Source organism: Chinchilla lanigera, unplaced genomic scaffold (assembly GCF_000276665.1).
Source record: "Chinchilla lanigera isolate Chin_1 unplaced genomic scaffold, ChiLan1.0 scaffold00055, whole genome shotgun sequence".
NCBI classification, from domain to species: domain Eukaryota; kingdom Metazoa; phylum Chordata; class Mammalia; order Rodentia; family Chinchillidae; genus Chinchilla; species Chinchilla lanigera.
The window spans coordinates 6,795,560-6,808,368 of NW_004955456.1; the positions used below are offsets into that span (position 1 = coordinate 6,795,560).

At 49.8% G+C, this 12,809-nt stretch overlaps 1 protein-coding gene across 1 annotated transcript; it reads left to right on the forward strand.

Moving 5' to 3' along the window:
* Igfbp3 (insulin-like growth factor binding protein 3) lies at window positions 1-6,588 on the forward strand (the record flags this gene model as incomplete). Its single annotated transcript, XM_013520639.1, is given in 5 exon segments — window positions 1-126; window positions 3,576-3,802; window positions 4,223-4,342; window positions 5,161-5,299; window positions 6,509-6,588. Coding segments are annotated over 4 exon segments (599 nt in total), but the record flags the coding sequence as incomplete, so codon positions are not given.
* Window positions 6,589-12,809: the final 6,221 nt, after the last annotated feature.

Consider the following 12,809-nt stretch of genomic DNA (forward strand, 5'->3'; position numbering starts at 1 on the left):
GCTGCCAGCCGCAGCCGGAGGAGCCGCGCCCTCTGCACGCGCTCCTGAACGGCCGCGGGTTCTGCGCCAACGCCAGCGCCTCCGGCCGCCTGCACCCCTTCCTGCTGCCTGTGCCCTCCGCTCCAGGTGAGCCACAGCCCGCGCCTGCGCGGCCCCGCGCTTCCCGCCGGGAGGTGGGAGTGGGGAAACTGAGGCCCCCGAGAGCGGGCGCGCGCCCCGCGCACCATCCGCAGCCGGCGCCCCGCCTCCTCGCAGCGCGGAGCCGTGGGCTGCAGAGCGCTGTCGGTGCAGTTGGGCTTCCGTGGCGGGGAGAGGGGACAGAAGCTGGCGGTCAGTGGGGTCTGGGCCCGGGCAGGCGGCCGGGCGCGACGCAGGAAATGGCACCATCTGAAACTGCTCGCCGGCACGGGCTTCGCTTTGCAAAGGCGTGCACGTCTCCGCGTGTCCGGAACCGAGCGGGGTAGGATCCAAGCAGCTTTTCCTTTCTGCGGTTTGAAGTAACTTCTCCAGGTCACCCGAGCGCAGCGAGCCTGTAGGTCTGAACCACGTCTGCCACTTTCAGCGCCACCCCGCTTGTCCCCCGCCGGCCTCCCCGCACCTGCAAGGGGCGCGGGGTGGCGGGCAGTTCAGTTTAGACAGAGCCGATTTCAGCGACTGGGACGGGATTAAGAATCAGCCCCGGGGCTGTTTAGTCCTTAATACGAGAGGGAAGAAATGAAGTGCGGTTGAGGGCGATCTCAAAAGAGGAAAAATGCAAAACTGGTCAGCGCTTAGCCCTCCGCGCTCAGCCGCGGGCGGGCGGGCGGGCGGCGCCTCTGGTAGGGAGATCGCTTGGTTCCCTCTGAGTCTGAGCGGATCGCAGCCGAGAGTGAGCACTTGTCCAGTCTCGGTTCCCTCCCCCACGCAACGGCCCTCCTGGACTGCGGGGTCCGCGGGGCGCTTCCCCTCCGTGGCCGCCCAGCTCCCCTGCGCTGCAAAGCTGGGTCCTCCCCTGAGTGGCTGGCGTTATTCACCCCGAGAGAGAAATACCGGGCAGTGGACAGGCGAGATTCCGGTTGCTTCACAGGCTTCTCTCTGAATAACTTCTGTCACTTGCTGAGCGTGTGTACTTTATTGTCCGAGTGCGTTTGGGGGAGAGGGTAGTCAAAGGCGATCTTCGAAGTGCTTTCTAAATATTCTTTTTTGGTCGGGCTTTCCTAGCCACGATTTCCACCACGGCAGCTTCAGCCTCTGTGTACTGGTTGCTGTGGGTTCTTACAAGGTTATAAAAAGATCTACATGACATTCAAAGTCCATTTGGGACAAAAACCAGTGAAGCTCTGTGACCGTCAAAAGTCATAGTTCTCCAGTCAGGCACGGTGGTGCACACCTGTAATCCTAGCTCTTAAGTAGGCTGAGGCAGGAGGATCGTAGGTTCCCACCTAGCCTGGGCAGTTCACTCACTTTAGTGAGAATTTATGTCAGATTTTAGAAATAAAGTTTTCCAAAAAGCTGGGGATGTAGCTCCGTGCAGAGGTCCTGAATTCAACCCCCAGTACAAGAAGAAAGAAAAAGTGAAGAGTCATAACTCTCCATTGTTTAAACACAGCCATTTGCCTTTAGGTTGTAGCCAACAATCTTAAGCATTGAAAAAGAAACGGAGAGGGTTTAAGAAATCACTTGGGGTTCTTGGAAAAGTAATGCAAATGTGCTTATTTACATATGCTTAGCATCACCTTTCCACTTCCTCCAAAAAAAAAAAAAAAACCCTCAGGTTAAAGAAAATGGAAACCAAGTTGATCAGTTATGGACCTACTCTGTCAGGTATAGACCCTGGGAATTTGTATCCCCAAAGCACAAAGCCGTTGAGCTCCTGGGGAGCTGCTTGGCCCCCGCGGAGAGGGAGAGGGACTCCCCAGCACCTCCCAGGTGAGCCGGCAGGTGCTTCCGATGGCGCCAGGGCCCCTCCTGTGGAGTCTGCACTGATCCTCCGCCCTCTGGTGGCTATCGGGGAGCCAAGTATTGGCCGAGGGCCGGAGGCTGCCTGGCTTCCCTGTGGGCAGCCTGCCACTGCCGGCCCTGGCCCAGGGAGAGGGAAACGGTTCAACTGGAGCCCGCACATCGCATCCAGATGGGCCAGGTCCAGAACCTGCTGACCCGGCCGCTGGGGAGCAGAAAGGCGGGCTTGTGGGAGGGCAGGGACCCAGGGCAGCCAACTGCGGGCTGCCGCCGAAGCCTTCAGCGGTCCAAACGGGGCACTGGGCTCCCACTCACTTGGCCTTTGATCCCCATGGGGGTCCCGTGGCCACTCCAGGTTCTTCCTGGAGGAGGAGTGAGAATCCTGGCTTGCACGCAGCCAAAGATGCCCTCACCCACTCAGGCCCCGGGCCAAACCCACGTCTGTTATCACACTTCTTCCGCGGCGTTTCCGACCATAAAGGGTGGGGACCTGCAGGAGGGGACGCCCCCCCCCTTAGAGGTCTGCACTGGGCGCGTCCCTTGGACTTCTGTGCTCTGGGGGAGGGGGTTCGTCCAGGAAGCTCAGGGTCTGTGTGAATCTTGAATTTGGGACGTGACAGAGACCTAGAAAACAGCGCCACGGCTGGGGATGCGATCGTTTTCCCATCTCAGCTGGACTCGAGCTCTTCAGCACTGGTCCAAGAGCAAAAGTCAGGAGTTCCCAGGAGGCCTTGTTCACACCCAGACTGCTGCCCAGAAACATGCGTGAAGAATGCACATTTTTTTCGCGTCCCCAAGGCCGCCTTTCCTCTCCCGGGTGGGAGGACCGTTCGGAGCCTCCTGGAGGATTGCAGCAGCCTTCCGTGGCGTGCTTCCGCCCCCTGCTGGTGGCAGGTGGAGCCACGCTGCTTTCACCTCTACCGATAGCACCAGATAAACTGCTTCCTACCTTCTTGAGCTGCGGATACTTACTAAAAGCACAGGCCAGAATGACTTTGGGCCGTTTTGTTTTGTCTTGTTTGTGAATTCTTTTTCGATACTAGGGATTGAACCCAGGGCCTTCACACTGAACTACATCCCAGCCCTTTCTAAATTTTCTTTTTTATTTTAAGACAGGATCTCCCTAAGTCTCTAAGTTGCACAGGCTGAGGTCTCACTTGCAGTTCTCGTGCCTCCGCCTCCCAGAGTTCAGGGATCACAGGTGTGCACCTCCATGCCCAGCTGCACATTGACTGGCTTATTTATTTATTTATTTGGTACCAGGAATCGCACTCAGGACGTCGTGCTGGCACGCACTTGTGCCACACAGCTATATCCCCAGCCTCCAGATTGACTTTTTTTTTTTTTTTTTTTGGTTTTTCTCAGGTACCGGGAACCGAACTCACGACCTTGCGCTTGCCAGGCAGGCGCTTTTGCTGCTGAGCTAAATCCCCAGCCCCCAGATTGACTTTTAAATACATGACTTCCTCCAAGGAAAAGCAGCCATGGTGCAGCACATAGTATAACTTTATCGAGGCGTATTTCTAATTTTGGGGGAATTGGTGAATGACATTTCCGTGTTCCAAAAGCAAGATTTTGAGAAGACTGCTGTTCCGTGCGGGCAGTGATCACGTCTTCATCTCCCTCATACTTTCCAGGAAATGCCAGCGAGTCGGAGGAAGACCAGGGCACTGGAAGCGTGGAGACCCAGGCAGTCCCCAGCACCCACCGGGTGACCGACTCCAAGTTCCACACCCTCCACACCAAGATAGATGCCCTGAGGAAAGGCCACGCCAAGGAGAGCCAGCGCTACAAAGTCGACTATGAGTCCCAGAGCACAGACACCCAGAACTTCTCCTCCGAGTCCAAGCGGGAGACAGAATACGTGAGAACCTTTGCTTTTGTTAAGGGGTGCAGCAGGAAGACCCACCACGATCCACAGCCCAGGCGCCCCATGCCCCTCCCACCCCTCCTTCCATAAAGGACAGTGAGCCAGTCCTTGTCTGGAGACCCCGAGGAAGCTCAAGCTAAGCCTGTGCTTGCAAAATGCAGTCTGCTACCAAAGGCCACTGTGGGTGCCGGGCAAGCTGCTCGCAAATGTGCTTCGCTTTTCCCCTGAGCTCGCCCAGCTGTCTGGCTCCGGATAACAAGGCTTAGCGTCCTCCCTGCTAACTCCGTGGTGGTGGTGGTGGTGCGGGGACCCTGGGACGTGTGCAGGCCCGCCTGGCAGGTCCCGTGGGTGTGGTGCGGAGCAGGCTTTCAGAGCACTAACCAGGGCCCACGGTCCCCACTTGCTGTCCCGCAGGGCCCCTGCCGGAGGGAGATGGAGGACACACTCAACCACCTGAAGTTCCTCAACGTGCTGAGCCCCAGGGGCGTCCACATCCCAAACTGTGACAAGAAGGGGTTCTATAAGAAGAAGCAGGTGAGTGGCGAGTGAGGTCCTCCCTGGTCCCCCGCCCTCCTGTCACCCCAGGCTCCGGCTCAGAGGTCCTGAGGCGCTCGTGCTGTGTGTGACTCAGGGTCGGTCTCGGGATGGGACTGGGGGTTGCTCCGGGCTGAGCACAGTCCCAGCCACGCTGCCCTCTACAGGGCCTTTCAGCTGAGCAAAGGAGACTCAGCCACCGACAGCAAAGGGACGCATTTCCCCGCCTTGGGTTGTGGAGCAGCGTATTAAACAACTGCCAGCGTGAGGACAGAGGAGCCCAGGCAGATCCCCCCGTGTCCCCACGCCTTTCTGATAGTGCCAGGCTGCGCGTGTGAGATGTTGTAATGTAACGAGGGCGCCTCTGGAGACTGGCTTTGGGGAGCAGCACTCTGGTTGACTTCCTAACAGGACAGCTCCCTCCATGCCACTAGCATCATGGTGGCCGTGGTCACAACGCCCAGACCTTCCTCCTCGGCCGCTGTGTCTGGGCTGGGGTCATCGCTGGCGTTTCTACCAGTCACCCGGTCAGCAGCGTCAGGCTGAAGTGGGGCGAGGTCTCCAAGACGCAGCCCGGTGTCCTGGCGTCCCCAGGTCGGTCATACGGACCATGCTCATCCCCTCCTGCGGAGGTCATGCTGCGCACAGGCTCACGGGAGCACACAGGAGTACACACGCAGGTGTACACGCCTGCGTGCAGACCCACATGCGCACACAGACCCACACGCTGCCGCCTGTGCACGGTGGCCCTTCAGGGTCCTAGACAAAGTTTCTCTGGCGTGCAGTGTTCACAGCTTGGTCCTCTCTCTGTCCCCCAGTGCCGCCCCTCCAAAGGCAGAAAGCGGGGCTTCTGCTGGTGCGTGGACAGGTACGGGCAGCCCCTCCCGGGCTACGACGCCAAGGGCAAGGAGGACGTGCACTGCCTGAGCATGCACAGCCAGTAGACCCACCCACCACGTAAGCGGGGGGGGGGGGGTGTGGGGGTAGGATTGGCGGGCTGGGCGTGGCCACGGCCCCTCCTCAACCTCAGGACCCAGAGAGGTAGAAGCCCCCAGCCCATCCGACAGGCTCTGGGGAGGCTGAGTGCTGTTGCTTTGTCCTAAGTGGCTTACACATGGGCACGGCGCCGGGAGTTTTCAGAGGGACGCTCTGTCCATGGAAGTCAGTCTGATGGTCCCCAGACGCCACGGGAAACCATTGTCGCTTACCAGAACCTGCTAACGACTCCTTTCTAAATCAAAGCCACGACCGTTATTCTTCTGAAAAATACATTACAGCTCTTCTTTTAGCTTGCAGTGACTTTAGTTTTCAGGGAGAGCATTTGTATCTAACATGAATTCTAAACCATCCTTTTGAAGAATGTGGTCATAGCCTTTTTCTTGTAATAAGTGAGTTATTGGAGGGTAAGAAAAGAATAAATATGTTTCCATTCATCTCCTGAAGACACTTAGTAAGCAGAAGAAATTTTCACTTTTAGTTAGAAATATTCTCCTTGCAAGTTGGGGAAAAGAAGTCTAATTTTAGAGTAACTTTTTAACAGTGAACACTTAGCTTTTATTTATGATGTGTTTGAGTTTGGGGAAGCTACCCAGAAGGAGAATAGCTTGGTCAGTTGGAATTTCTGTTTGTAGCAGTATAATTTACAATAGCTAAATCTTGGAAGCAGCCTATCTGCCCATCAGCTAATGAATGGGTAAAGAAAATGTATTTATACACAATGGAATACTACTCTGCCATAAAGAATAAACTCGAGTCATTCATAGGCAAACAGATGCACCTTGAGACCATAATATTAAGTGCAAGAAATCAGGTACACAACAAATTTAATACCACATAATTTCTCTTCCTTGAGAAATCCAAGATATAAATACAGAGCAAAATAAAAGATAGGTAATAGGAAGTAGGAAGATATTTTTCAAATGGGAAAGGGCCCAAGAGACGGAAGGAAGGGACAGAAAGGGTGGAGAAAGAGGATGTGTTATCTTCATGGGCCCATTCCACACACGGAATGCAATTACGTCCTGCGGACATGGACTGCTAATGAGAAATAAAAACTGAAAAACAAGACAGAAAGCCCAGCCCACTGCATAACCTAGGGTAGAAATGGAACCCGTTCAGCTTTCTGGGTGTGCATTCTAATATGTTTCTCTTCTCTTTTTGTTGTAGTTAGCGTGGAGCTCAAATTCGCCTTATTTTGCACAAAAGACTGCCAAGGACATGCTCAGCAGCTGGCTAAAGCCTTGATTTATATTTCTTTTTGTGGTGAACTGATTTTTTTTAAAAAAAAAACCAAAGTTTAGACAGATTTTTGAAATGCCTATGGTTCCTTTAAGTGGTAAACTTGAGCATCTTTCCAGTAATTAGCAAAAAGCAGTTTGAAGTTTCTAGTTGCTGCCTGTAAAAAGTCCACTCACACAAAAGGCCACAGCCTCCATCCCCTCGCAGACCCTCCCCACGGGTCAGCTGAAGGGGTGGTCCTCCCTCCCTCCCTCCCTCCTTCCTTCACCCCCTCCCACTCTTCTACCCCCACCCCCGCACGACTTCAGCAAGCAAGCTTCCTCCCACCCCCTGTCAAATGAGCACGGGCATAGGAAACCCTCAACGCCAGTCACCTGGATGTCCTGACGCCCCCTGCAGAGGCCACAGCCTGCGCGGGGACATCTTTGAATCAGGGGCCTGGGTCTCGACCGTGAAGATCGTCCATCGTCTGCAAGGGACCTGATCCACTTTGGAAACCGCTGGAGAGACTAAGAAGCAGTCTTACAAACAGAATAACCTAGACGGTTTGAGGGCACACTGGAAACCTGTATACCAGGCATGTGTGTCCCTCCTCACATCAGGTGGCTTGAGGACAGGGCCCTTTGGAAGGCTGGGTGGCCCAGGTGGCCTTGGCCTTTGGTCCCACAGGGTGGGAGAGGCAGGGGCGGCAGTCGGCAGCCGCTGCGTCCCGAGGCCCCTGTGAGTCATCGCTCAGTTTCTTCAGATGACTGCAGAAAGTAGTGTTTGCTAGTTCAACTCCTCAAAGCAAAGTTTATTTTTGAGGTTAAGCTCTTTAAAAGCAAAGGTTTATTTTCATCTCTCACCTGTCTCCTGCTCAGCGCAATGTAAAAAAAAAAAAAAAAAAAAAAAAAAAAAAAAAAATCTAAACAGGAAAGATGACGGGCTTGCTGGGAGCCTGTCGAGGACACTGGGACTCTTGCTTGGAGATCTCTGACCTGTGTTGGTTGAACTTGGAATTCTCACACTCTCCTTACCACTCACACATATATATGGAGAAGAAGTGTTCTTAATTGTTAACAGTATATATAACATAGCCCAAATATCATAGGATCTATACTAGATAATCCTAGAGAAAATGGTAGAGATACTAGATGACGTAACTAACCACGGCTGTGACCAAGGGAAGGAGCTCGTGCCCGCAGCCACCTGCTATCCCCAAGGCTGGGCACAGGGAGCTCGCGGCCCCCCAGGGGCAGACCCCGCTACATGAAGCTCCCTTGATAATTCCAAGGGCTCTCAAGATGTTCTGCCTACCTATTAGCTTTCCTTTATTTTTTTAATTAAGTTTTTGAGGAAAAAAAAAAGTATTTTTGAAAAGTTTGTCTTGCAATGTATTTATAAATAGTAAATAAAGTTTTTACCATTAAAAGGAGAGGAAATCTCTTTGCCCTGCGTGTCTGCCTGCCTCTGGGCTTTGTGTCTCCAAAAGAATAATTCTGAGAGGGTCACCATTCTGGCCAGGGTAGAGAGCTTCACAAACGTGTTCCTGCCTCTGGCTCACAAAAGAACGCCAGCAGGGCCCTTGGGGTGGCCTTCGATGCCATCCATGCGTGGACCCCTGGGTCACTCTGGCTCTTTTTAAAAGTTTTCCCTGTTTTTGTTTCTTTTTCTGCAGTACTGGGAACTAAACCCAGACAGCCTTTACAGTGACTCCAGCCACAGCCCCTTTTTAATATTTTTATTTTGGAACAGGGTCTCACTAAGTTGCTAAATTACCTAGGCCCGGCTTGAACTTGTGATTCTCCTGCCTCAGCCTCATGGATGCTGGGCTTACAGGCCTCTGCCACAACGTCAGGTCACCCCGGAAGAACCTTCAGGTGGGTTATTGGCAGTCATGGTGCAGGCAGGTCCTCGGTGCTGGGCAGTGTGCTCTGTGTTGTCTTGGGGGGACACCCACGAGTCCTGTGTCCTAACCCAGCCCTCTGCTGCTATCCACCTGCCAAGCAGGCGCACAGAAGCAGGAAGTGGGGACCCCAGAGGCAGCCTTGGGAAAATTGTCCCTTGTCACGTGAGCCCCTTCAGACGCAGCCCCGAATCCTGTGACTTAGGGCGTCACCTACTGTGTTTGCCACATCCACGCCACTGGCAGAGCTTTTGAAATGGTTCCAGAATCAGATCCGGAGGCTCGCTGGTTCTGAGGGTGCTTGGGTCTGAGGGTGTGGAGCTGACCATGGGGACAAACAGAACTGACAAGCAAACCCTTTAGACTGGTGCTGGCCAAACTGGGGGCGGATATGCGGGGCAGGGGTACACAGGGGCCACGGAGTGGGCAGGCAGGGCCAGGAAAGCAAGCTGTACAGCCAGGAGTCCAGGCGCCACTGCGGAGGTGTGACCCACACAATGACACTTATTTTTGAAACAGTTTCCCTATGTAGTCCAGGTTGACCTTGAACTCACAGCGATCCTCCTGACTCAGCCTCCTGATTACAGGAGGATTATAGGCGTGTGCACTTTTTATAAGCCCACAGGCTTGCCTTCCCAGAAGCCAACAACTCATGTGCTCTTCCTTGTCCTTGCCCTCACCTCTGATTTCTGCCACTTTCCACACTTGTGATGGCCGGTTCTGTGCATGCACAGACTGTCACGGGGTACTGGTAGGTGGTAGGGCCTCTTATCCTCTAGGGGTGTGTGAGCCTGTTCTTCCTAGTAAGCCTCTGATAGGTGATTAGATACATGGATTGATCGATAGATGATAGATAGATGATAGATGATAGATGACTGACTGATAGAAATAGATTGATATATAAAGATGACAGATGGACGGACGGACAGGCAGATTTAACCCATGAGTTCTGTTTCTCCGGAGAACCCTCATATAACACTTGGTTCACATCTTCCTTTTGTGCGCCCCCTGCCATTTCTAGTATGCCTTATGCAATCCCACCAGCACTGTTACGAGGGCCCGCGTTCATTGCTCTGTCCTTGCAGACAGTTCTTGGTTCTGGGGTTCTGGATTCTAGCCAAGTGAGGCTGTGTCTCGTTGCAGTCTGGATTTGTACCTCACTCATCACAAATGACGCCAAGCATCTTCTCGTGTGCTGGCCATTTATGCATCTTGTTTGGAGAAAAGTCTATTCAGATCCTTTGTCCATTTCTGATGGGTTCACTTGTCTTTTCTTTGTTGTAGTTTTAGTTATAAGAGTTCCTTCTATATTGCAGATACCAGTGTCTTATTGGATATATGATTGGCAAATATTTTCCCCCATTTCAGTGGGTTGTCTTTTCACTTCCCTGATAGTATCTTCCTAATCACACATTTTATTTAATCTTGTGGTAGTTCACTTTATGTAGACTTCAGTACTTACACATAATGGGATCTACATAAGGGCTAGCTATGACAAACCCTGTTTTCTATTTTTATTATAAATTCTTTTCTCTACATTAAAATATTGTAGCTAAAATCAATTTTTATAGAGTGAAGGGAGGGAGAGAGATAAGCAAGGGTGGAGGGGAAAGAGGAAGTATCATGTATGGTACCTGTGCCCTAACATAACCAAAGCCAGAATTCTCTTCCTGTTTTACCCAAGCAACATAAGACCACTAGCAATCCATATAATGCTAATGGATCTTAGCATTGTAACTTAGTGTTCCATTTCTGTACATAGTGTCAGATATGACCTGCTCGTATTTTGTTGAGGATTTTTCATTTACACTCATGAGAGAGATTGATCTGTAGTTTTCACATTTGTGATGTCTGTATGTGGTTCTGACATTAAGGTAACGTTGGCCTAAAATGAGTTAGGAAGTGTATTACAGCAGTTATTTCAAGAGAAAATCATGAAGAATTGCTGTCACTTCTCTCTTAAATATTTAGTAGAATTCACCAGTAAAACCACCTGGGCCTGGGGCTTTATTTTTGGAAGGCTTTTTACTCAATTTAATTTTCAATAGACATTGTCCCTAGTTAAATATTTATCTCTCCTTCTGTGAAATTTAGTAGTTTCAAGAAGTTAGTTCATTGTGCCTAAATTATCAAGTTTGTGGTGTAAGGTTTCAGAGTGTTCCTTTGTTACCCTTTTAATGTCCATGGAACCAGCAGTGATGGCCCCTTTTTTATTTCTAGAATAGATAAATTGTGCTTTTGCTTTTTCTTGGTTAGTGTACCTATGAGTTCATTTACTTTTACTAAATTTTTCAAAGACCCAGATATAATTTCTTTGATTTTTTCCACTGTTTTCAGTGAAGTGATCCATACACTTCACTGATGTTTGCTTCATTATTTCATTTTATATGTGCTTCAAGCTTAAATTGTCCTTCATTCTCTAGTCTCCTAAAGCAGAAGTTTAAATGATTGATTCTAGAAACCCTTGTGGGCTGGGAATATAGCTCAGTGGCACAGCGCTTGCCTTGTAAGCATGAGGTCATGAGTTCAATTCCTGGAAACACCACAAAAAAAAAAAAAAGAAAGAAAGAAAAGAAAACCCTTGTGCTCTACCACATATGTTTAGTTCTACAAGTGTTCCTCTAAGCATTATTCTAGCTGCATCCCACAAATTTTGATAAATTATATTTTAATCTTCATTTGGTTAAAAATATTTTAGTTTCTCTTAAGCTTCCTTTTTTACATCGTGTGTTATTTAAAACTATGTTGTTTAATCTCCAAGTAATTTGTGATTTTCTAGCTATCTTTGTATTGTATTCTAGTTTGATTTCTAATTTAATTTATGGTATAAGAACAGATGCTATATGATTTTTATTCTTTTGAACTTATCAAGGTGTATTTTATGGCCCAGAATACAGTCTCTTTTGGTGAATAGTCCATGTGAGCTCAAGAATCTGTGTTCTGCTATTCTTTGAGTAATCTATAGATATCAATTATATTCCACTGACTGATGATGCTGTTGAGTTCAAGTCTGAATTTCCTAAATTTCTACCCACTGAATCCGTACACTTCCAGAAAGAAGGGTTGAAATCTCCAACAGTGATAGCAGATTCACCCATTTCTTCCTGTTCTGCCCAGTTTTGTCTCATGTATTTGAGGCTGTGTCTTTAGACATATCATATTAAGTAAGAACTGTTATGTCCTTCTGGACAACTGATCTGTTTCAATATGTCATGTGCTTCTTTATCACTGATAGTCTTCCTTGTTCTGCCGTTTGATTTATCTGAAACTAATGTACGTAATCTTGCTTCTAAGTGTCAGAATGATATCCATTCCTCCACCCCTCTGTGTGTGTGTGTGTGTGTGCGTGTGTGCATGCACATGTGCACGTGTGCTGGAGGTTGAACCCAGCACCTCATGCGCATGAAGCCCCCACTCTACCACTCAGTCCATCTCCATCTTTTTCTTGTAATATATCTGAATTGTTGTATTTAAAATAAGATTTTGCAGACAATATGTAGTTCACTGCCTTCCAGGCACTCTGTCTCCTCCCCAGTACATTCAGACCATTCCCATTTAAAGTGATTCCTGAACTACCATGTTTATGAGTATTTTTAATTAATTGCCTTTTTCTCTGTTTCCTTCCCTACCACCCATTTTCTGCCTTCTCTGGTTTCCATTGAGCATGCTGTATGATTTCATTTTCTGTCCTCTCTGGTGTATCATTATACTCATCGTGTTGGTTAATGATGGTTAATCTTGTGTGTCAAACTGGCTACACCACAGCGCCCAAACATGTAGTGAAACATCACTCTGGATGTTTCTGTGAAAGCATTTGTGGATGAGGTTAACATTTAAATCAATGGAATCTGTGTAAAACCAACTGCCCTCCATAATTTGAGTTAGTACTGTACAATCTGCTGAAGGCCTGAGCAGAGCAAAAGACCGGCCTCCCCTAAGCAAGAAGGAGTCTGCAGCAGATGCCTTGGGACTGAAATGCAGCATCTGCACCCCACTGGGGCCCCCTCCTGCCAGCCCACCCTGTAGATTTTGGGCTTCTCAGCCCCCAGCACAGGCTGAGCAATTCTGCAGAGTCTATTTCTATACACACGTCACGTCGGTGCGTTTCTTCAGAGAACTCTGACTAATGCACATGTTAGTTCCTGGGTTGGTTGTGGAGGATCTGGATAGTAAGGATAGGTTTTCTGAATTGGTTCTGGGGTATCTGGACTTGGCCAATCAGCTCAATTCGATTTTAAAACACCACTAAGTCTATTTCAGTAATGAAGAGAATGCTAATAGTTCATGATGTGAGAGAGTCACAAAGTACCATCATTGGAAACTCTTAACCCAACACAAGAAGAA